At 42.8% G+C, this 25693-nt stretch overlaps 1 protein-coding gene across 7 annotated transcripts in view; it reads right to left on the minus strand.

Moving 5' to 3' along the window:
• Positions 1-25693, minus strand: part of UNC79 (unc-79 homolog, NALCN channel complex subunit) — a 139437-nt gene that overhangs the window by 32731 nt on the left and 81013 nt on the right. For 6 of the 7 annotated variants that reach the window (XM_081171841.1, XM_081171842.1, XM_081171839.1 and 3 more), the window contains 9 exons: positions 18018-19247; positions 16057-16164; positions 12314-12430; positions 8100-8183; positions 6171-6273; positions 3583-3723; positions 1058-1096; positions 458-570; positions 270-355 (listed from right to left, as the gene is read on the minus strand). In XM_081171841.1, coding sequence (XP_081027967.1) covers positions 270-355; positions 458-570; positions 1058-1096; positions 3583-3723; positions 6171-6273; positions 8100-8183; positions 12314-12430; positions 16057-16164; positions 18018-19247 — 2021 coding nt within the window. The remainder of the gene's footprint in view (positions 1-269; positions 356-457; positions 571-1057; positions 1097-3582; positions 3724-6170; positions 6274-8099; positions 8184-12313; positions 12431-16056; positions 16165-18017; positions 19248-25693) is intronic. The other variant, XM_081171840.1, reaches the window with a different exon arrangement.

Below are 25693 nucleotides of genomic sequence, written 5' to 3' on the forward strand. Positions count from 1 at the left end.
TGAGAATAGGATGTTGGACTAGATGGGCCATTGGCCTGATCCAGTAGGACTCTTCTTTAGATCTCAGTGCTGTGAGAGAAGACACACATTGAAAAATAAACGCGGTGTTTGCCCTACACAAAATGGAAGTATCTGAGCAGTTTCAGCTCTGCCCCAGTAAAAGTAAAACTCGAGAGTAGAAAAGTTTAGGGTGTGAGATGAGAAGATGTAAAATACATCCAGTGGAAAGAAAACAGTGATTGTGAAAGATACACAGATGGTAGACTAACCTCTAGGAGCTGGCTCAAAGCAGCTATGGAACTCAGTTCACTGAAATCCATGAGAGATGTAGCCAAGGTCCGTAGAAAACTTCCATCTGCAAATGACAACATTTGGGGTTGTTGTTGTTTTCCAAAGAAGTTTCAGCACGGAGGTTGTGGAGAGGAAGGGAAACAAATCTCAGACATTTGCATATTACCTTTGATGTTACTCTGGAACAGCTGGGGAAGTATGCCATTGGGAGCCAGTTGATGGAAAATACAGCGGAGAAATTGCTTAGCCACGCCTGCAGCATTCCCTGGGATCATCATGCTGAGGAACAAAATGAAGGAATAAAGAGGGAGGGAGATGCCATGATTCTTCAAGCATATCTCAACATGGAAAAACGAAACATCATCCACTTTGATATGTTCAGTAGGAATTTCTTTTCAAATACATTGTGGTAAGAAAAGAGTAAGAGTTAACTGGGGGGGGGCACTGAATGAACACTCATTCACTGCATGTGATTCGAATGTCTTTGCTCAAATTAGTGCTTTCCCCCCAGCTTGCATATCTTCCTGTTACATAAAAATGTAAGGCTGTCGTCACACAGCAGTTCATGCGGCTGCCAACGGATGGTGCTGCAAACTGCAGCATGATGACAAGCAAGGGAGAGGAAACCAAATATGTTTGCTGTGGGTTTTTTGTTCTGTTTTTTTCCCCTTCCTTAATTCAAAATTACCTCCACCAAACAGGGGATATTTATACACTTGTTTGTGGTCTGTATAGAGGGGAAAAACTTGTTTTGATTGTACTGTACCTTTCTGCTTGATTAGAAAAATTGGTGCTTGAAGCCAACCTGGCGGAGAAGGAGGCAAACAAAAACAATTTATTTTTATTAAAGTAAAATAGTCGAAATGGCTGGTGCAATCAAATCAAATCCCAGATAAAATGACTTCACAATCATGAAGACTATCTTTGGTCAATACCTGGCTGGCAAAATCTGACATACTTTTGCTAAACCATTATCATAGAATCGTAGAGTTGGGAGGGACCACAAGGGTCATCTAGTCCAACCCCCTGCAATGCAGGAATCTTCCACTCTATGTGGGGCTCGAAGCCATGAGCCTGAGATTAAGAGTCTCATGCTCTCCCAACTGAGCTATGCAGAACAGCTTGGCCACTGTTGCAAAACTGTCGGAACTTCTATTCACTTTCCCTTCTCGTGACAAAGAGGAAGTGATGAAAGCATGTGCACTTAGCATACAAATGGGCTCAGGTCCAATCCCTTCCAACTTCACAGGCAAGTGAAAGTATAAATTATGGAGAAAGCGAAAGGTGAGGATATGACATGGGGGCAGGACATTTTCAGCTGGGAGCCCACTGTCCTCTGCAAGAAGCAGTTTTCCCCAGATACCGGTAGTTCTCACTGTGAGGTTAAGCATCAAAACTTCATCAGTTATCTGATGTTTACAGCAGTTCCCGGGCAGAATCCCTCAGCAGCAATCTCTAACCAATTTTCAGGTTCCTCCATGCCACTTATCATGAAGGTCAGAAGTGTGCCCCCCCCCCCAGGGACAGGGAACTATTGGCCATGCTGCTTGGGGATTTTGGAGTCCAACATCTACAGGACATGAACCTCTCCATCCTGGATATTAGCAACAATCTTTAACTACCTTTCAAATTCCTCCATGCCACTTCTTATATCGCGTGGTGTCCAGATATTGTCAGACTCCATCTCCCACCAGCCCCAGTCAGTGTGGATGACAGTCAGGGGTTATGGGAGTTGTAGCCCAACAACACTTGAGTTCCCCATCCCTAATATAAGCGTTCCCATACATTCAGGATTACCAAGTGACAGCGACAATAGTCAGCTCCCTCATGGTTACAAACCATTTCTGCACAGAAGGGAGGGAAGCAAGAGGCATAGCTCAGTGACAGAGCATCTGCTTTGCATGCAGAAGTTCCCAGATTCAATCTCTGACATTTCTAGATAGGGCTGGGGGAGAGTCCTGCCTGAAACCCTGGGGAGCTTCTATTTAAAAAGCTAATGCTATTCTAGGCTGCATCAACAGATGTATAGCGTCTAAACCAAGGGAAGTAAAATAGTAAAATAGAGCAGTAAAATAGTACTGCTCTATTCTGCCTTGGTCAGACCAGAATACTGTGTCTAATTCTGGGCACCACAGTTTAAGAAGGATGTTGACAAGCTGGAAAGTGTGCAGAGGAGGGTGACCAAGATGATCAAGGATCTAGAAACCAAGCCTTATGAGGAATGGTTGAAGGAGCTGGGTATGTTTAGCCGGGAGAAGAGGAAATGGAGAGGAGAGATGATTGTTGTTGTTTAGTCATTTAGTCGTGTCCAACTCTTCATGACCCCATGGACCAGAGCACGCCAGGCACTCCTGTCTTCCACTGCCTCCCGCAGTTTGGTCAAACTCATGTTCGTAGCTTCGAGAACACTGTCCAACCATCTCGTCCTCTGTCGTCCCCTTCTCCTTGTGCCCTCAATCTTTCCCAACATCAGGGTCTTTTCCAGGGAGTCTTCTTTTCTTATGAGGTGGCCAAAGTACTGGAGCCTCAGCTTCAGGATCTGTCCTTCCAGTGAGCACTCTGGGCTGATTTCCTTCAGAATGGATAGGTTTGATCTTCTTGCAGTCCATGGAACTCTCAAGAGTCTCCTCCAGCACCATAATTCAAAAGCATCAATTCTTCGGCGATCAGCCTTCTTTATGGTTCCGCTCTCACTTCCATACATCACTACTGGGAAAACCATAGCTTTTACTATATGGACCTTTGTTGGCAAGGTGATGTCTCTGCTTTTTAAGATGCTGTCTAGGTTTGTCATTGCTTTTCTCCCAAGAAGCAGGCGTTTTTTAATTTCGTGGCTGCTGTTAACATCTGCAGTGATCATGGAGCCCAAGAAAGTAACCACCTTTAAACATCTCAAGGGCTGTCACACAGAAGATGGAGCAAGCTTGTTTTCTCCTGCTCTGGAGCGTAGGACTCCAAACCAATGGCTTCAAGTTACAAGAAAGAAGATTCTGACTAAACATCAGGAAGAACTTTCTAAGAGCTGTTCGACAGTGGAATGGTCTCCCTCAGGAGGTTGTGGACTCTGCTTCCTTGGAGGTTTTTAAGCAGAGGTTGGATGGCCATCTGTCATGGATTTCTTTAGCTGAGATTCCTACATTGCAGGGGGTTGGACTAGATGACCCTTGGGATCCCTTCCATCTCTACCTTTCTATGATTCTATGTCAATGAAGGTGATACTAAGCAAGGTGGACCATTAGTCTGAGTCAGTATAAAGCAGCAAGGCAAGGCAAGGCAAGGCAAGTTTCTTACCTTCCTACAGACTGCATGATATCCAGCAACAAAGGAGCAGCCAGATCTGGGCTGAGGTGAATAAACGTGGAGAGAACCACAATGGCCAGACCTAATGTTTCTTCATCATACTCTTCCAAGATGGCTCCACAATCATGGCACCTATAAGAAAATTATGAAGAGGAAGTCTGGGGATTAAAAGAGGACATTACATCCCTACAGTGATTAAAGCCATGACTGATGGATCTGTGGGTTGGCTTGCAGGAAAGGAAGGAAGGCATTTATTCAGCATTAGCTGCTGTGGGCACTGACTGGCAGGCTGCTCCTGCAATGCCAAGAGACATCTTTGAAAACTTTGCCAAGGCTGTGTGTGTGTGTGTGTGTGTGTAATGTGTGATCTTAAGGGACATGTCAGATGCAGGAGAGATGAGGCAGAATATCACAGGGCACAGAAAGAGACAAACAACATTGGGAAACCAGTACATCTCGGCCCAATGGGCATGCTTGGGTAATTTGATCAACCACTCACTAATGTCTCCAACAGATTGTGATATTTGAACTTAATGGGATTGTATAGGCAATTTTCCTCTTCCCTCTCAGCAGCAGCAGGAGAAAATGCCAGCAAGGTCATGAAAGTCAATCTCATTTAGCCCAGTTTACTACCTGCTGCCAAAGCTTTCTGGAAGCAGGCTGACTGACCGGCTGATACAAAATTAACCTCACAAGAGATTTGGTCATTTGCAAAAATAAAATGAAAATCTTAATTCTACTTCCTTTTATTCCCTTTGTAATGCTACAGTCAGGGTTTTTCCAGCCACTGGTACCTGATTAATGCATTCAGAGGAGTAATGAAGAATGGTCAGAGCACAAGGTGAGATACCATTCCCAACACATTTTTGTCTGAGTACTTTGCCTCCGGGCACCTCCAGGGGTGGCCACATGTCCTGTTTTACACAAGACAGTCCTCTATTTGAAGGCGTACTTTGTTTCGAGGGTTTTTCAATCCCAGCCCAGTTTAAAGATAAAGAAGGAGAAAGAACAGCTGTATTGAAGATGCCCATCAAGGCTTAGCGCTGGGATAGCACACTGAACAGGTCCATCTTTCTCACTATTGCGAGATGTACTACAGTTCTATTTACACTACAGTAATTATGTCTAAATGTGCATGTATTTAAGCATTGTGAATTTTATGCCAACCTGTTCCCCAGTCCTCTTTTTTGGCTGTGTGCAATTCATCATCCTAGCATCTGCCCAGTTGCCACTGCTTCCATGACAGGGCCTTTTCAGTGGCAGCTCCCCATTGTGGAATGCTTTCCCTGGTCAGGTGCATCTGTCCCCCTCATTATTGACTTATTATTATTAATAAATTAATAAATTTGTATGCCGCTCTTCATCCGTAGATCTCAGGGGGGTTCACAACATAAAAAATACAGCATAAAAACAAACAGAAAAGCATACTTACAGTATGAATTTCAAAACATTCCTGTTTACCCAGGCATTTTATATTGTCAACTACCCTGTGATCCTCAGATGAAGGGTGGAATAATAATAATAATAATAATAATAATAATAATAATAATAATATGACTGAATGGCGCTGTTCCTGGCAATTCTGAGATCTCTGGCTGAAACAATGATTTTCATGGTTTTAAGAATATTTTTAACTTAATTTAATTGTGATTTTGATTGATGTGTTTGGCACCCAGGGCTCCTTTTTGGGCGAGGGGGGGGGAAGGAAAGATACACACTGAATAAATATTCAAATAACTCAATAAATAAACCTGTTATTTCCCCATAATGTCCCTTTAAAAATAGGACTCCTGTCAAAAATTGCATTGCAGTCTTTTCTTGTTATTTCCCCCTCCCTTTGCCCCACCCCACCCAAATCATCAAAATGAGAATCATACTCCTATCGGGGGAAAGGGAGGTTTTTCTTGCCTTGAGGGAGCTTTTTTTCAAAATAATAATAATCCCCAGTTCTCATCTAGTCTAAATCTTGTTACCAGTGCCTTCTATTTTGGCCTTCCAACTTTCTTTACTTGAAAAGTTTAAGAAAGTCTTCTAAAGATACTTCCAGTTTTGTTTGAGTTACAAAGTTTGCTGCTGCTGCTGCTGCTGCTGCTGCTGTTGTTTATAAATCAGCTCTATGTCTATGGTTGGTCTTAAATGACAAACCACTAAATACGTAAGTGGCTACCTGTTAACCTCTGGGCTAAGTTCTAAGCTGGTTTCAGTGTATAAAGCCCGATACGGGGTGGGACTGGGATACCTGAAAAATCATCTCTCCCCTTATATAGCCAGTCAGACCACTGCACTTTGCAGCTGAAGGTCTTCTGTAGATATCAGGAGGTCTGTTTCACCCAATGTAGGAATCAGGCACAAAACTACTCTTAGGAATTTCCTCCCCTTGAGTATCAGAGGGGCATCATCTCTGTTGCCTCTTCAGCGCTTACTGAAGACTTTCTTCTTTTAACAAGCCTTTTTAAAACAGACCTTTCCCAGTCTGAACCTGCACTGGAATAGCTTTGTAGATGTTTTGACTGTTTCATCATTTGTGTGTTTGTCATCATTTGTGTGTGCAATTAGAATGAAGAAATGAAGATGCTTACTTGTCAGTCATCATGGTCGGTTGGTCATCAATAAAATCTTCGGGTGCTGGTACAAACATACTGACTATACTGGGTGCTGACAGCAAGCTAGATTTTGTGGCACCTAGAGAGAGAAGGGGGAGAGAAAGAGGAAGGAAGGAAGGAAGGAAGGAAGGAAGGAAGGAAGGAAGGAAGGATCCTTGAATATTAATGGGATTAAAAAACAAAAGTAACTGTTTTGTTCGTGAAAGTAGATTTCTCTTTTGACCAATGGATCCTATTGACAATACCTTCTGCTGATGTAAATTTTATCAAAAGTGATGAGATGTCTCTAAAGTAATCAAAGATCTGCTAGAGGATACTTCTCCAGAGAAATCTGAAGGATCGTCCCCAATAAAGAGCCGCGCTAGAAGCACAAATAGCAGTGAGTTTGGAGAACCCCTTCGATCATACTTGGTTTCTTGTTCTTCTATGATATTCTCTATCAAAGTCAAAGACACCAAAAGAAGGAACCAAGAGGATGTCCCAGTTTTGCATTCACAATCCTGTTCCGGTCCCTTCTTTAGAGGAAAGAGGCGCACTGCAGAACAGAGCTGGCCAGCCAGAGATTCTTTCAATCAATGGGTTGGTTCTTTATGTGATGTTAGATGAAATACTTCTCACCTTTAAGAAAGGTTAGGGACTGAAAGTGTCCATTCATCAAGACCTGGCAAACAGTTTCACTTAGACAGAGGAGGCGAAATGAAATCTTAGCTTTGGGTGGCTAGCATCTGTCAGAGGCAAAACAGGCCGATATGAGAGTAAACTCATCATCTATATATGCTGGGTGATTTGGGGCTTAGAAAGAGTACAATTGAAAGAGGGTCACTACAGCGCCTTTTTCAAATAGAAACATGGGGAAGCCGTGTAAACCTGGGGGGGCGGAGTCAGAGGTTAAGGAGAGTGGGTCACAGAGCTAAGACTATCTGGAAAACACAGACAGGTAGTGAACTACTGGGCAATTAATAATGTTTTTTTTGGGGGGGGGTTAACATGTCCAAAGAAGCCTGGCAATTCATGGTAGTTATACAGATGTGATTTCTGCAGCTGCCATTACATAAACACTTTCCTATGGTAAATAAGGTTACTGCAACATCATTTGGAATCAGAGTTAGATCCTGCCGTGCTAAAATGGACTAGGAAGCCAACCTCAAACAATCATTGTGTTAAGCTTGGTACAAATATTTCTTCTCTGCAAAGACTTCCTCCATCAAGTCTGAGAATGGATATCTTCAATGGTCCTTTTGAGCTTAACTTGATGGACTCTTGGTCTTCAGAACTCTTCAACAATGATAACACAGATTGAAAGCTGTACTGATTACATGTGCCTGGCCTAACTCTTTCTTTGTGACTTAAGGGATTGAATGGCTTCCCTAGCACAAAATTCTGAGGCAGCTGGAAGCTGGTGTGTGCAGTTAGAAGCCAGGAGATAACATGAAGCTGCAGGTCTGTATATCAGCAGGTGGCGAGGGGAGGTCACCTACTTTAACCAGAACATCGCAATAAGAATGTACAATTTCCCTATCCCCTATCGTATTGTGCTATAACATGAAATAAGGATAGCTCAGAATTCATTACAGGGGTTAGATTAGCGAGACACCTGAGAGACAAAGCAATTTCAGAGTCAGCTTGCTGCTCTTTTGCAAAGAAACAGTTGCCAAACTTTGCTAGAGATCATAAACAAGAAAAAAACCGATTGCGCTGAAAGAAGAACATTGTGAGAGCTCCAAGTTGCCCACTTCAAACCTGGGCTGGGGAGATATCTAGTCTTGTAATCCAAGGCTCTGTGCAAAATGGTCGATGAGGTCAGCTCAGAGACTGCCAGAACCACCATCACATTCAGATCTAACTAAGCACCTTGGTTGTGAAGCTGCGGAGGTGAAACCAAGGCTGAATGGACACTGAACTAACCTCTTATTCTTAGTGGTGGTCCCTCCAGGTCAGGGTTTAGGCAAACTGAGACATTGCACGGCCTCTTCCCATGCTGTATCTGTTCTGTGGATAAACAGAGAACTTCAGTCCCCTCTAGTCTCCGTTGAGAGTCTGCCACCAGCACCACAAAGACACCACACACGAGCACAACAGCTAGCGACAAACAGCTAATGCAAGGCAACTAGAAAAAAGACAACTATTGGAAAGAGAAGAAGGAAGACCAGGTCAGACCATTTGTCCATTTAGCTCAGTGTTGTGAACTGGCAGTCTTCCCCAGCCCTGCCTTGAGATTTAACCTGAGATTGCATTCGCTGAATGTCTTTCACATCTTTTAAGTGGAGGTACCAGGAATTGAGCCTGGTACCTTCTGCATGTGAAGTATGTCTCCCCCACTGAGCAGTATCCCATCCCTAGATGCTGAGCCCACTTCCTAACTTAAATATATATTTTAAAGAAGGCAGAGAATGTGCTGAAATAGCAACAGCTGGGGTCAAGCACAAAGACCTACTGCTTTTTTTGAGGGGCGGTCTAACGTTCCTCAGATCTTTAGATTTGGGTACCACATCATTCCTACCAAACTGTAGAAGAGCTGAAGTGGTCAGAGGATTTGGATTATATATGAAATTGGGAACTATATACAGAAAGGAATGGAATATGTTAAGGGCTGTAGAAGAAGGCAATGTCAAGCACACAGCAAAACAAGATCAAAGATGCTCACCACAATGGCACAGGACGCTTTAGGTTTACATGGCGAATTTGCATTGCAGAAAAAGAATCCGAGGATGGACAGTTTGAAATGAAGTGTGAGAAAGGCGAACCCAAAAGTCACCTCCACAAAATTGAAGCTTTCCCCCCTAACTAAAGACATTTGTGGAGCGGAAAGAAAATGGAAAAGAATGGCCAACTGTGGCAAACTGCACCAATTCTGAAACAAGTTTAGCAACTATCTATGTTAAAATCAGAGGTAAAGCAGAGCAGAAGACATGTGGTAGCCAAGAAGTAAATAAAACTAGCGTTCTTCTTTTCTAGGTGAAATGAGCAGGGTTGTCACCAGCAGATTTGGGAGTCTGGCAGGATCAAACCCACCGCAGAATTGGGGGGAGGGGATTTACCACATTTTCCAGAAGGTCCATCTGGGTTTGGAATACTGCAATCTCACCACTGCCAATCTTGTGAGGCTGTGTTAGGGCTCCTGAAGCCTGAATGGCACAGCTTGGTCCATGCTGCTGTCCCCATGCACTCCTCAAGTACAGACCCCATATTGCCAGAAATGCTAACTCTTCAGAGATGGCAGGAAAAATGGGGGAAGGATGGGCAGTGCAGTGAAGGTTCAGTGACATCATTGGCACACTACGGGGCCTAACAGCAGAAATGGGACTGTATGATATAGCAAACAAGACAGCAGAAAAATTAATCTGGTAAATCTGGGACTGTTCATGAACAGGAATCTTTAGTCCAATCCCAGGGTGAGTTATCCAAAACAATGCTGATCTCAGAACCACAGGTGCCCAAGAAGGAACAGAACACTAAACTGATTCTGAATTAAACAGCCGTTTCTGATCCATGTGCATCAACTAATCTTGTGACAGAAACATTTCCCTTGTTTTCCATCTTGGGAATTCTCCTGGCATTTCCCGCTTCATTGCAGAAGTTCCCCAAATGCATAATTTTGGAAGATAACTGCAGTGAAGCATCTGGTCCCTGTAATTTGCCAGGATCTATCATTCTGTAAAAATCATCAGCCGAGTGGGACATCCTGGAGGATTCTACAGAATTATGGAGGGATGGGAAAGAGAGCCAAAGGCTTAATAAATGTTTAGTGTGGTTAGCAAAGATATGTTGATAGACACACACACACTGAAAACCAAATGTCTTCATTTTGTTTTTAAACAACGATAAGGGAAGTAGGAGGACAGAAGTCTTGATTATAAAAACGACCACAATTTGTATGAACTAGCGGTCCAGCCTGACCCGATCCAGGGTGAGGAACTTGCTGCTCTTCAGATGCTGTTGGACTCCAACTCCCATCAGCCCCAGCTAGCATGGTCAGTGGCTGAGGATGATGGGCGTTGTAGTCCAGCAATGGCTGGAGGGCCACAGGTTCCACCATCCCTCCTTCAGGGTATCATGTTCTACTTTGACCACCCGCTGGTTGTAAGTGGCATAGCTGCCTCCTGTGTGGGAATAAATTGAGCTACTATGAAACCAATGATGAAGCTCAACCAGGGGAAGAAGAGGCGAGTGTTTCTTTCCCCAAGGAAATAACTTTTGCTAGTGCACACAAGTAAAATCCTTATACTTCTCTGAGGAATACTTGCCTTTTCGTTTCCAAGGACCCAACTAGACATGGGGGGGAAGAGCTGCATAAAAACGACCCCACACACTTCTAAAAGCAAACAAACAACCCAGCAAAATGGGAGAGGGACAAAGTGGTGTTTTCCTGGTCAAGAAAATACAGTGGTACCTTTGGTTAAGTACTTAATTTGTTCTGGAAGTCCGTTCTTAACCTGAAACTGTTCTTAACCTGAAGCACCACTTTAGCTAATGGGGCCTCCTGCTGCCACTGTGCCACCGGAGCACGATTTCTGTTCTCATCCTGAAGCAAAGTTCTTAACCCGAGGTACTATTTCTGGGTTAGCAGAGTCTGTAACCTGAAGCGTATGTAACCTGAGGTACCACTGTAGAAGTTTTGGGGGATGATTTTCATCAGGAAAGTTATGCAGCAGAGAAAGGGTTAACTCGCCTCCCCCAGCATTGTGGGCTGATCCAAATCTCTCTCTCTTTCACATCCACACAGAAGACACACCCACACCATATACTTAGCACACGCTTATCCTGCTTTAGCAGTCACAGAGAATCCCTGAGAACTGCAGCTTGTTAAGGATGCATTCTTAACAAATAACGGTTCCCAGGATTCTCCACGAGTGTTAAAGTGGTATAAGAGTGACCACACACACACACACACACACACACTCACGGTCCTATTTGTTCTAATTAGCAGGATCTCATACACCATGCCTAGGTGCACCTGTGGTCATCAAGAGAGAGGTCTGAAATCAGGACTGGCTCAAGGAATTTGGCTGTTGGACTACAACATATAAGGTAAAGGACCGCTGGACGGTTAAGTCCAGTCAAAGAAGACTATGGGGTTGTGACGCTCATCTCATTTTCAGGCCGAGGGAGCCGGCGTTTGTCCACAGACAGCTTTCCGGGTCATGTGGCCAGCATGACTAAACCGCTTCTGGCGCAACAGAACACCGTGACAGAAACCAGAGTACACGGAAATGCCGCTTACCTTCCCGCTGCAGCGGTACCTATTTATCTACTTGCACTGGTGTGCTTTCGAACTGCTAGGTTGGCAGGAGCTGGGACAGAGCAATGATAGCTCACATTGTCTTACGGATTCGAACTGCCAACCTTCTGATCGGCAAGCCCAAGAGGCTCAGCGGTTTAAAGAATAGGATCGCATCTCCTCCCCACTCCACATATAGAAACTCACTGAACTGTCAGATTAATCTTAATTCAACACTGGTGTCAAGATAGCATTCTTGACCACACCTGCAGCAACAGGCCAGGTTAGGGGGCCAAGGACAGGCCATTTGAAAACAGAGAGGAATAGCTAGGAAGCTGAGGTGGAAGACTTGCAGGCTACTGTGCCCCAGCATCTGTGGTTGCCTCATTCTGCCTAATGGTAGGGCTGCCCCTGCCTAATATAGAAGCAGAGATATATGAAAGCAAATGCAGGTTCTTCAGTATCCATTGATCCAGCCATGCACATCCTCAGTTTAGATCAAACTGGTGTTCGATCTGTGGTGTTTGAAGATTTCACAGAAGAAAAACAGTGGCTTCCCTATCAACAAGATCGTAGTCTTTCCGTTGACTTGGTTTTAAGCCAGGCTTCTTTCCAAAGAATCATAGAATTGTAGAGTTGCAAGAGGATCACCTGGTCCAATGCCCTGCAATGTAGGAATATTCAGCTGTCCTATATGGGGATCGAACCTGCAGCCTTGGAGTTATCAGCACCGTGCTCTAGCCAACTGAGCTATGCAGTGGAAGATTCTACAACACCAGCAATTCAACACAGCAAGCAGACGCAGCCATTGATTAGCCTATGGGACCGGAAAGATGGAAGAGAAAGGAAAGGGAAAAGAGAGGCACAGAGGGACACAGGGATGGAGGGTGGAAATACTTACCAGTGTCCCATGTGCTGATATTATGAGGGGCACTAGATTGGTGTTCCAGCTGCCTCTTCATTAGCTGGTTCATAGTGAGAGCTCCCAGAGAACCCCTCTTCATTTGTCGGAACTGGGCTGCAAGTCAGAAATGGAAGAGTTTCAGGATGGAGATTTTCACTAGGCACATATTATAAAGTGAACCGATCTAACCCACACCTCCCCTACTAACACATAGTTCAGAATGTAATCATCCTTCGACTTTTTGCACTCCTCTGTTTTCTACAATACAGTCCTTGGCTAAAAAATAAAATAAAAGAATACCTATTTTAGGATAAAATACATTCTGAAATGAGTTCAATGAGATGAAATACATGTTTAAATATGATTTTGGAACTCGTTATGCAGTAAGATTGAGACACAGAATAAGGAACCACGGAGAAGAGGGGAGGGAAGTCGAAGAAAATGTTGATGTTTGCTTAGATTTAATTTTTGTTGTAGAAACATTGTAAAATGAAAAATTGGGTTTTATTTTATTTTTAAAGAAAACAAGTCTACTCCATCTTTTGCAAGACAGTCCTTCGGGAATATTTGAAGAAACTGATCGCCGGATCCAGTGAGATGTGTGTGTGTGTGTGTGTGTGTGTGTGTGTGTGTGTGTGTTTTCTCACCATTCAGTGTTCCATGTGGAAAGGGAGGAGTTTGGCTTATAGACAAATTCAGCAAAGAGAAGGCTATAAATGGCCACCAATGGCTACCAGCCATGATGGCTATGTTTTCCCTCCAATACTGGAATCAGTATGTCTCTGAATAACAGTTTCTGAGGATCTTGGGTAGAAGAGTGCTACCACACTCATGGTCTCCTTCTGATCTCCCCATAGGAATCAGGTTGGCTGCTGTGATGTGAAAACAGAAAGCTAGATAGGTTTTTGGTCTGATCCAGTAGAACATATTAAAAAAACATTTTTTAAAAAAGAGAAGAACGTAAGAAACTGTGAACATGTTCCGAAATCTGGCCCATGGCTGCCTCAACTCACTCTGAGGACTCAGCTACATTAGTGAAAATAAAATGTTATAAATGTGTTATAACGCTGTATGGCGCTGTAGAGCTGAATTAGGAACTCTATGAAATTTCTCATTGTGAGCTTTAAAATGTGTTTTTTTCCCCAGAGCATTTTTTATAGTTGTGTAGCTTCAGCCTTGATGAATCCCAGGTCAAACCAAATCAGCCTGATTGGGTTTGGAATCTAGGATTTACCAGGAGCCAATGCAAAGCCCTAAGGAAAATAAAATTTGAAGAGACTGTGTGGTTTTGTTTGGAAGGATTTGGTTTTTGGATCCAAAGCAAGCATTAGTACCGGTCCATGTCACCTGCTGGTGAATGTCCGACTGAACCCATTTCAAAAGTATTTCAGTGCAGAGTGTTGCCCTCGGATGCACTTGTGCACATTTCGCTTCTTTCAATACCCCAAACAACATCCTGTCTAACCTGCTGGAATTGATGCAAATTCTGGTTCCATTTGATATAACAGGATTTGATATAATAGGATTCTGTGCTTTTAAAAGAGAAGCATCCTGCAGAAAGAAGTCTTTCACATCCAGCTGGGAACAACATAACTTCCATCATCTCCAGTGCAATGGATTGAAATGAAAGCCTTATCAGTTTATCAAACACTGAATTTCCCAATGAAAGAACAGCAATTAAAATTTCAGAGCAGACATTATTGCTTGGGGCGCAGATGAGAGTTGAAAACATAGGAAATTGGCTGTTTTGAAATTGCTCCTTTGCTTTTATAATGGAAATTAAAGCTTCTCTTAGGCATATTATTCATTATCAGAACACTGATTTCGGTTTCTGGGAGTTACTTATCTGATGTCTCAAGGACAGCTTTGACTATTAATACTGGAGTGGTTATTTTTATAATGGGGGCGGGAATGAAAGGATTCTCTAATATTTGAGGTGCAGCTGGGCCAATACAGCACAATATCCATGTTTCTGACTATATGAGTTTTCTCACATAATATTTTATGCATGTCCACGCTATCAATGGCTTTATAAAATCAATCTGGCAGCCATTTTAAAGTAGCCATACATGGCCCAGAAAACTTGGAACAGTTATTTATTTATTTCATAAAATTTATTAGCTGTAGAGAACCTCAAAGTGGTTTACAAAAGATAAAGCAGCAAAATCAAGAAAAATTTACAAGGCTACTTTAAAACATAAAAAAGTAAACCAATAAACCAGATCAAAATTGCCTCATTTATGACAAGAGAGGGAAACTGGATCCCACCAGATCCTTATCTCTCCCCCCCCCACCCCTGAGGGCTGCATTTGACAGGTGTGCCCAGCTGTCAATCTTTTTATTGTCACAATGATGTTAGGTGACCAATCTTCCCCTGCACAGCTAATCGTCAGCGCTTGCGAAGAAAGATGCATGGGGCATTTGTGATGCCCGAGAATCAGTTGAGTATTCGGGTCATTCCATATCAAGTGATCCAACTTGTTTACCGCATGTGATCCAATTTTCTTAATATTTTGTACACTTGTTGAATGATCAAAACTAAGTTTAAATCTAAAATTTTGATTTTTTTTATCCCATCCTGTTTGTGAGTTATGAGGGTTTGAAATTTTTTTTTAAAAAATTTGGCCTTACCAGACTACACTAAAACCTTAAAAAGCTCAGCCCACAATTGAGATATGTCAAAACTAAAAACAGCAATCTCTTCAGAACTTCATGGGCTTTAGTATGATATGCCACACGATGGACTTCCTTTAAATGCCTTATTGGGTTCTATTTAGGATAAATGGGTCTTCTTGGAGTAAAATGTAACAGAATAAACAAGACTTCAAACTATAATATCAGTTACTTCAAGCATTTCTTTAAAAAGTTGTATCTGAAAAGCTAGTCAGGCTCTTTTAAAAAGGTGTTTGAAGTGATAGCTTGCTATTGCATGATAGAATAAATATTTTGAAAGAATTCTTGTTAGTACTTCATTTCATGAACATTACAATAAAACGAATAACAAACAAAATTATGGAGAAAAAACCTTGCACATGAAATGGGTATGAAAACATTTATTTTTCCATTATTTATACTTTACACCAAACACTGAGCTTTTAATGTTTTTGTGTAAGGCCAAAATTGTCATTTTTTTAAAAAAAAATCAAACCCTCATAACTCACAAACGGGATGAGATAAAAAAATCAAAATTTTAGAATTAAACATAGTTTTGATCATTCAACAAGTGTACAAAATATTAAGAAAATTGGATGACAAAAAAGTAAAAAAAGTTGAATTACTTGATATGGAATGGCCCATCCATGCTTGCCAGATAGCTTGTATAGGAGTTTGGCAATTCCTGAAGATCTGCTAATTGCCACACACCATGCCATAAACAGCATACACAATGCATTAGGTGGAAATGCTTGCAAAAAAATATGTGTATGTCGATGAATTTTCATGAGGACTTCATAAAAGAAAAAGCTAACCAATGTGGAAATATGGGGAACTTATGACTGGAAAAACAGGGAGCTGAAAGAAACTGATTTATCCATTTCCTCCTAGTATGCCTTGCTCTTAAGACTGCCAACGCCACTCCCATTCTCACGGAGTCAATTAATCGGCCTGCGCACAAGGCACATAAAGGACCAGTCAAATGTAAATTAGTGGAGGAAGGTGATGCGCCAGATGGCAAAACCGTCCTAAGAAGCCCTCAAGTGCCGTAACAGAGTTCCTCTCCTCAAAGCCAGGGGAAAACTTACTTGACATGGAAGAATGGCTACTCATCTCTGGTACACCTGCTTCAAGTGTCGGCGCAGATGATGATTCCCTTGGCATTTCGAGGGTTGAAAGGACTTTAGCTGAAGCATCTGCAAAGAGAAACAGCGCTTGAAGCTCAGATTCTCTTTTTGGCCTTCAAAAAAAACCCCAAACCCCAGGGAACGCTTGTTCATTAAACACCCTTTCTCAGTCTAATTCCCACCCCCCACTTCGCCCCAATACACCACTTGGCTCTACAAGCGATGGTTTGGAATAAACGAGACACTTTGACAGAAGAAAGGCTCCCGCTTATTACAAATGACTTTGAAATGAGATTTGTGCATAAGGAAAACATCCTGAAGTGTTCGGCTTTTACTTTATGTGAGCACTTGGCATTCACTTCTAGGAGGACGATAAATGCACCTGACTCACGGAAGCTTCTGCACAAGGTCCTACCCTCCCACCCCTTCATTGGCAGAGATCCTAAAAGGGGCGTAATAGAAGGATGCAAATTGCGCCTCTTTGGGGAACTCAGAAATATACAAAACCCTGTTTCAAGATGCCTCTCCCAATATTACAGTATGCCCATGAGCTGAAATATGGCGGGGAGGCCATTGCGGTTGTAGCACCTTTAACAGAGATCCAACTGGTCAGAAACCAGAACAGGGTCTTCTCTAAAGTGGCACCCCAGCTCCGGAATTCTCACCCTCATTTCTGCTCGCCAGACAGAACTATCGCCTCTCCTTGCACATGCCGTCCTGGAAATTCTCCCAACTCCACAGAGTTGTTTTAGAGTGCATGAAGGGACATGGGGGGGCGAGAAAGGGGAAAGCCCATTATGGTTGAGCAGAGGTTCCCAAACTTATTTGGCCTACCGCCTGGTGGTAAGTGTCATTGCACAACAGATGGAACATGTACAAATATTTTTCTTCATTTTTTCCTTCTCTTCTCTGATTCCTTTATGCTTCTACCACCCCCTTATTTTTATTCAATGCCGCCACCCCAATTGCACCCAAGGCTACTACCACCCCCCACCATGGATTGTCCCAGCGTCCCCCGGGGGCGGTATCGCCCACCTTGGGGAATGCTGTGCTATGTTAGTTTCTGTTTGTGCCACTGTGCTGCTGCTTAGAGTCACAAGACTCTGTTTACATTCCAGAGACAGTCCAGGCTGTTGGAAGTCTCACGGGAGACGGATGTGACGTTACTGGTTTCCTGTTCCTTTGTTTGTTTCAGTTGCTCTCTGCCTTTCACAGAGAGAGGATGTATTTTCTGTCTGCGTAGCTTAGCGACAGAACTCTTTGCAATGTAGCCATAAATCTCATCACTTCTGCATGCTGCTTTGATTCTCTGCTGGGTGGGAATGTGCCTGAGGCCTCATCAAAGGCTCAGGTCGGTAATCACGTTGGAGGCAATTCCAAAGGACTCGGCCGGAGGAAGATGAGCCTTATCAGCTTGGTCGAACGCAGATTCCGACATGCTAGAGGGACCCTCCTGCTAGTGTAACTGAGGTTTTGACTCTGCAGAGGAACAGGCAATGCTACTCAGAGTGGTGCTGGCTTGATTCTCAATGGTGACAGAACCTAGGAAAACTAGGACAGGGTCTGAAAATTTTATTTCTGTGTGTGCATGTGCACATGTGCGTGTGTGTCATGTGCCCCCACCTTCCCTGCCAGTTTTCACCTTTTCCTTCTCAAATTAAGGGGGAATCCTTAGGAAAGAAGTGAGGGAAATGGACAAAGCCCATTGTGAGCTATACTCAGATTTGAGGGGGTCTGAGCCTGGCTCAAACCGAGATGAGGCCTTTCACAGTGGGGGAGCTCTTACTTCAAATTCCCCCAATTGCGAATTTACCCCATTACCGCTGGGAAGAGCAATGTAAGAAATTCTCTCTTTCCTCTAGCACAGTAGCAAGAAGAGAACATTTGTTTTTCAGGTGGGTTGACCCACAGATTGTGCTTACCTGACTCTTTCTGCTCCCCCAGCTTGTCTAAGATGTTGAAGGAAATATCAAGGTACTCTCTCTGAATGGCGCTCACTGCAATCTTCCTCTGCTTCCTCTGCCTTGGAACAATCTGGATCTTAAATTCCGACTCTTCGGCTTCCTCCTCCTGCTTCTGTTCTGTGCTTTGCTCTGTATCAGATTCTGCAGCGGCGTCCGGCTTATCGCTTTCCGTTTGGACCTCAGAGTCCTCAGGAGCCTTGATGAAGACGCTTTTCCCACTTGAACTGGGAAAGGGCCCGATCGGCTTAATCTCCTCTATGCATAAATCAAAGTTATCATCGATGGACATCTCTGGAAGAGCAAAGGACTTCTGCAGCATATCTCGTTTCTGCTTCAGTGTGAGGGGGCTGCCGGGGGGTGCCTCGTGGACTTCTTCTGGCTTAGCTAGCTGATCAACATCTTTCTGACCTTCCAGAGGAATGGAGGTGGCTTCCTCTTCTGCGAATGAAACGATATGGCTTGATGCAGAAGGGAGCACATCTTTGGAGCAATCTTCAATGCTGAACTGCACAAGAGGGGTCGTGCTGAGGCTGAGCACAGAGAGGCCGGTGGGACTTGATGGAGATGAGGGAGCCATCTTGCCGGAGATGCTGTCATTCCGCTGGCTTGGGAGGTCAGCATCTTCCTCGTCGCTTTCCACTATCCTGAGAGGAGGGAGCGGTTCAAAGACCAATGAGTCGCTGTCTGAATTGGAGACCACCGACTGCTTTTCAGGTCCTGAAGTTGAATCAGAGGAGAGGTCTATAAGGTCCAAGTCCTCCTTTGGAGGAGAGCATTTGGCTGGGGAATCCACTTTCACTTCGTATGGCTCCATGCAGTTTAACCTGACTTCTGGTATGATAGGCCTCCGCCTTGCTAGGGTTCTTTCTGGGATGGCAGGTGGGTTCTCCTTCTCCCCTCCATCTCCATCTTCCGTCTTGGTGGAGGAATTTTGCCGCGGCCGCCCGTACTCGTTCTGCCTTAGTGCTGTGGAAGTGGCAGGAGGCTTCTCTAAGTCGCAGTGGTCTATGCACGACTTCCGGCGGTGTTCATCCAATGTAAACAAGAGGGAGTCTGCATTTCCTATGTCAAGCGATTTTTGTTTTAGTGAGCGCAGTTTCTTCTTCTGAAAGCTTTCTTCTCTCACACAGCGCAGAATGTTGTCTTGCAATACTCCTGTTTCTCTATATTCAGCAAGTTCTATTTCACCTGGTTGAAACAGGGGGAAAGAGCTATTACCATGCAAGTCACTGGCATTTCCACCATCCCCCCCTTGCATTCCATCATTAGGCACTATCGCATTTTTTATGCAAATCCTAGCGTTGATTTCAAAATTAATTTAGAGGCATGCAGAATTAGTTCCACACAAGACACAACAAAAACTTTCTGGCACTAAGAGCTGTTTGACAGTGGAACAGTCTCCCTTGAGAGGTTGTGGACTCTCCTTCCTTGGAGGTTTTTAAGCAGAGGTTGGATGCCCATCTGTCATGGAAGCTTTAGCAGTGGGTTGGACTAGATGCAGTGGGTTGGACTAGATGACCCATGGGGTCCCTCCCAACTCTACAATTCTATGACTCTGTGATAACACACTGCTGGCTCAAGACTGGCCCAACATGAGGTTTTCTATAATCTTAAACATGGGAAGATATTTTTAAAGTCAGTTAACAAACAGAACATTGAGAAAAACTCGGTACTGAAAGAAATAAAATCAATAGTGAGCTTTTGACTGAATCTGGCTCCAATCCAGCTGTTAGAACAAGAGGGAACTTCTACGGTGCAATATATTTATGATTTATTCAGCCAACAGGTTTCAATTGCAGTCTTCACCAGGAGCACTGTAAAACCACATGTTCTGTTGCAAAATGACCAGGCAGGCTAAGTAGCTTCTTGAGCACTTTGTTTGATGAAGCACTGAAACTGAAATGCATAGGGCTGAATAAAATAGAATTGCCCTTCAGATGTTGTTGGACTCCAACTCTCATCAGCCCCAGCCAGCATGGCCAATGATCAGGGATGATGGGAGATGTGGTCCACCTACATCTGGAGAGTCAGTGGCGCCTTGCCTTCCTTTCTCCTCAATCCAGTAGTTGCACACCCCTAACAGCTAATGCTGTCAGGTGTAAATGCAAGGTCAATAGCACCCCAATGAGCATTGTATGGAGCATCCAGACGGGAAAAAACTGACGAGGACAGGACAGCACTCTCAAACACTACACTGCAACTACAGCATCCGTAACAGATGAACACCCAGCTCTGAGGGCCTTCTGGCGGTTCCCTCACTGTGAGAAGTGAGGTTACAGCGAACCAGGAAGAGGGCCTTCTTGGTAGTGGCATCCACCTGTGGAACACCCTCCCACCAGATGTCAAGTAGATAAGTAATTATGCAACCTTTAGAAGACATCTGAAGGCAGCCCTATATAGGGACGTTCTTAATGTTTAATGTTTTATTATGTTTTTGTATATGCTAGAAGCCACCCAGAGTGGCTGGGGAACCCAGTCCGATGAGCAGGGTACAATTATAAGCCACAGCAGCAGCTTAAATGCCACCAGCAAAGGACAGCCCAACACCTTGTTAGGCAATGTGTTCCACTAGCCATGATGGCTATGTTCTACCTCCACTGTTGCAGGCAGTATGTCTCTGAATTGCTGGAATCACAAGGGGAGAGAATGCTGATGCACTGAGGTCCTGCTTTCAAGCTCCCCATAAGCACTGGTTTCACTGGTTGGCCACTGTGAAAACGGGATGCTGGACTAGATGGGACTTTGACCTGTTCCAGCAGCCAGCTTCTTCTAATGCTCCCTTCTCCTAGTTAAAAAAAATACCCACCACTTCCTGCCATTCCTCAACTGTGTTTCCAGAGCCAATACTATCCTGATTTCTCACCTCTGGCCAAAGACTGGATCTTTGTTGCCCAGAAGGGCTGGACAAGATCTAATGAGTTGCAAAAGTTTAACAGTGGAGGCGCAGTTTAACAATAGAGCCAATTCCCCAGACTAGCTCATCATCATCGGAGATCTTCTTTTTTTTTTTTATAAAATTTTTTATTGCGTTTCTTTCCATAGGTTAACAAATTAATTTACATAGCAACATACAAGAAACATTTTTTTATATATATATATATGAAGAAAGATAGAAAAAAGAAGACAAAAGTTAAATATCATCAAATTCACTTTCTTTTGGACCTCCTCACATCCTCTCAACATTGCTTTCATTATTCTAACCAGTTCAGCAATTTATTATCTTGTTTCACATCTTATTGTACCTTTGAGTTTATTATGTTACCAATTTCAAAAGTTTGTAGTTTGTTTTCAAGACTTTTAATAAACATAATATTTTGTTTCTAATTTATCTCGTTTTTTTTCATCATTACTTACTTTATCATTTACTTAGATAATTTGCAGAAGCGTGACGTTTCTTAATCGTGCAAATCTTAACATTCAAACAACTTATAGTATTTTTGCAAATAGTCCTTAAATTTTTTCCAGTCTTCCTCCATTGTTTCTTCGCTCAGATCTCGGATTCTGCCAGTCATCTCTGCCAACTCCATGTAGTCCATCAGCTGCGTCTGCCAATCCTCCAGTGTGGGTAAATCTGGTGTCTTCCAGAACTTTGCAATAAGGATCCTTGCTGCTGTGGTTGCATACATAAACAAAGTTCTATCCTTCTTTGGCACCTTCCGGTCCACCATGCCCAGAAGAAAGGCCTCTGGTTTCTTAGACAAGGTATATCTAAATACCTTTTTCAGCTCATTATGTATCATTTCCCAGAAGGCCTTTACTTTCGGGCAGGTCCACCAGAGGTGAAAGAATGTCCCTTCTGCCTCCTTGCATTTCCAACACTTATTATCAGAAAGATGATATATTTTAGCCAACTTGACTGGGGTCATGTACCACCGGTATACCATTTTCATAATGTTCTCTTTCAAGGCACTACATGCCGTGAATTTCATACCGGTGTTCCATAACCTTTCCCAGTCCTCAGACATAATGTTGTGTCCTACATCCTGTGCCCATTTTATCATAGCAGATTTAACTGTCTCATCCTGTGTGTTCCATTTAAGCAGCAAGTCATACATCCTCGAAAGTACCTTAGTCTTTGGTTCTAGTAACTCCGTCTCCAGTTTCGATTTCTCCAACTGAAAACCCACTTTTTTATCCATTTTAAATACCTCTTGAATTTGAGCATAATGTAACCAATCTCGCACCTTATTTTTTAGTTTGTCCTGGCTTTGGAGCTTCCAATTATCTCCAACTCTTTCAATCAATTCCCAATATTTTGGCCAGTAGGCCTCCATATTGGGCCTTTTTTTAGAAATCTTGGCTTCCACTGGTGATAACCACCTCGGGGTCTTACTTTCTAATAAGTCCTTGTACTTCATCCAGACGGCAAAAATTGATTTTCTGACAATATGGTTTTTAAACAGTTTGTGAACCTTCGCCTTGTCATACCACAAGTATGCATGCCAACCATACACATTATCAAACCCTTCCAGATCTAGGACATCGGTATTTTCCAACAGAAACCAATCCTTCAACCAGCAGAAGGCTGCAGCTTCGTAGTACAACCTTAAATCCGGCAGGGCAAACCCCCCTCTTTCTTTTGAGTCAGTTAGTATTTTAAATTTTATTCGGGGCTTTTTGCCCTGCCAGACAAACTTAGAGATATCCTTCTGCCATTTTCCAAAACATTCCATTCTGTCCACGACCTGCAGGGTTTGAAATAAGAATAACATTTTTGGCAAAACACACATCTTTATAGCTGCAATTCGGCCTGACAAGGTAAGTTTCAATCTTGACCAAATATCCAAGTCTTTTTCAATTTCCAACCAACATTTTTCATAATTATCTTTAAAAAGGTTTAAATTTTTAGTGGACAAGGATACCCCCAGGTATTTCACTTTTTTAACCACACTTAGCTCTGTCTCTTTCTGGTACCCTTCTATCTCTGTAGGTGTCAGATTTTTGACCAAAACCTTAGTTTTTTGTTTGTTTAGCTTAAATCCCGCCACCCGACCAAACTCCAAGATAAGTTCCAGAACTCTTTTTGTACTAGATTCTGGCTCCTGTACTGTCAAGACTAAGTCATCTGCAAAAGCTTTCAGTTTGTATTGTTTCGCTCCGACCACTATACCCTGCACCAACTGGTCCTCCCTGATCATATTCAGCAATACCTCCAGAACAGAAATAAATAGCAGAGGGGATAGAGGGCACCCCTGTCGTGTCCCTTTTTCAATTTGGAGTTCCTCCGATACCACATTGTTCACTATCAGCTTAGCTTTTTGCTCTGAATAAATTGCTTCTAGTCCGTTTTCAAACCCCCGTCCCACTCCCATCCCTTTCAAGTTTTTCTTCATGAACATCCAAGAAATGTTGTCAAATGCTTTCTCCGCATCAATGAAGATTAAGGCTGCCCTTGTGTTTCTAATTCGCAACAGCTCCAATATATCAATAATGTTCCTAATGTTGTCAGACATGTGTCTACCAGGGAGAAAGCCTGCTTGGTCCTTGTGAATTACTTCATTTAATACATTTTTAAGTCTATTCGCTAAAATGTCTGCAAATATTTTGTAATCCACATTCAGGAGTGAGATGGGACGGTAATTCTTAAGCTGGGTCTTCTCCCTTTCTGATTTGGGTATCAATGTGATGAATGCTTCTTTCCACGTTTCCGGTGCCCTCCTCCCCTCCATAATCTGGTTACAAACCTCCAACAACGGTTGTATCAAGAAGTCCTTCAAAGTCTTATAATATTTAGAGGTGAGTCCATCCGGGCCTGGAGATTTGCCAAGTTGCATATTTTGAATGGCACCTTCAATTTCCTGTTGAGTTATTTTGCTGTTGAGAATTGATCTTTTATCTTGACTTATTTTGGATAGTCCATTTGTCCTCAAAAATTGGTCTATTTCCAATTCTTTCTGAGGCCCCTGTGCATAAAGCTCTTTGAAGTATCTGTGGAAGCACTTTCTTATTTCTTCTGGTTTCTGAACTATTTTTCCTTGAATCTCCAAGTTTGTAACCGTGTTTAACTTTTGTCTTTTTTTCAACTGCCAAGCTAACAACTTTCCACATTTGTTTGCTGATTCAAACGATCTCTGCTTCATTTGTTTAATTTTCCATTCAATCTCTTGATTGATCAATTTCGAATATTGTGCTTGATGGAATTTGATCTCTCTTAGCACCTCTTTTGACTTTGGTTTGGTTCTCAGCTTTTTCTCTCCTTCACTTATTTTCTCTAGAATTTTTTCCTTTTTTCCATTCCAAAATTTTCTCTTTATTGTATTCTGTTGTATCAGAAACCCTCTCATTACAGCTTTACTTGCGTCCCAGATTGTTCTTTTCTCCACCGTAGTGTTCAAATTTATTTCAAAATAGTCCTTTAGGGTTTTTTGGGCCTTCTTAACAATCTCTTGATCTCTCAACAAGGTGTCATTCATTCTCCATCTGAAGGATCCAGTTGGGATAAGTCTCAATTCCATTTTCAAGGCGTTATGGTCGGAGCAGGTTTTTGGGCAGATTTCCACTTTTCTTGTTTTCGGTGCCATCCCTCTAGATATCCAGATTTGGTCGATTCGTGTCCATGACAGATGGGCCTCAGAAAAGAAGGTTCCTTCTTTACCCAAGGGGTTCTTTGTCCTCCAAATGTCAATCAAGTCCATATTGTCTGTCATTTCAAAAAAAGTTTTAGGAAGTCTGCCGTCTGTTGTTAAGTTTTGATTTTGGGATTTGTCCATATTTGTTGACACCACCCCATTCATATCTCCCATCACAATAATATTAGAATAGTCCAGATAGTCCATCATTGTCTCATGCAGCTTCTTATAGAATTCTGATTTTCCATCATTTGGCGCATAAATTCCTAATATCAAAATCTTCTCTCCTTGTGTTTGAATTTCAATTGCGAGAGTTCTTCCATGATCATCTTTAAATAGAAATTTTGGTGACAGGTTCTCCTTTGCATAAATTACAACTCCTCTTTTTTTAACTTTGTCAGATGAAATAAATTCTTGGCCAAGTCTTTTATTGATTAATACTTTCCTATGGAGCCTAGTCACATGTGTTTCTTGGAGACATATTACGTCCAATTGTTCTTTTTTTTAGGATATGAAATATCCTCCTTCTTTTTTCCGGAGAATTCCCGCCATTTATATTCCAACTAAGTAGCTGCAGAGACATCCTGTTCTAATTAAGATGTTCTTAGGGTGAGGTGCCTTCCTTTTGCTCAGGTCCCGAGGGTGCAGGCGTTAGCCCGCCTCCAGGCAGTATTGGTGTTGGTAAGGTTGGAAGCCAATCTGTTCCTTTTTGGAGATCTTCTCCGTGGTCGTGAAGGAACTTTTGGTTATCTTCAGGTGTTCTAATTTTAACCTTCCTTTCTTTGTAGGTGAAGGATAATCCTTGTGGAAACTCCCACCTATAGGGAATTGCGTTGTGTCTCAGCAATTTTGCTAGCTCTGTATAGGTGGCTCTAAGGTCCAACAACTGTCTCGGAATATCTCTGTAAATTTCCACCCTTTTATCTTGAATTTCGATTGCTTTTTTGAAGTGAAGACCTAGGATCTTATCTCTCTCTTCCTTTGATCTTAAAATTATCAAGCAGTCCCTGGATCTGTCTTTCCTTACCAATCTTCCCAGTCTATATGCCGAGACAATCCTGAAAT

The sequence above is a fragment of the Podarcis bocagei genome (assembly GCF_964188305.1).
Source record: "Podarcis bocagei genome assembly, chromosome: 1".
In the NCBI taxonomy this organism is placed as follows: Eukaryota; Metazoa; Chordata; class Lepidosauria; order Squamata; family Lacertidae; genus Podarcis; species Podarcis bocagei.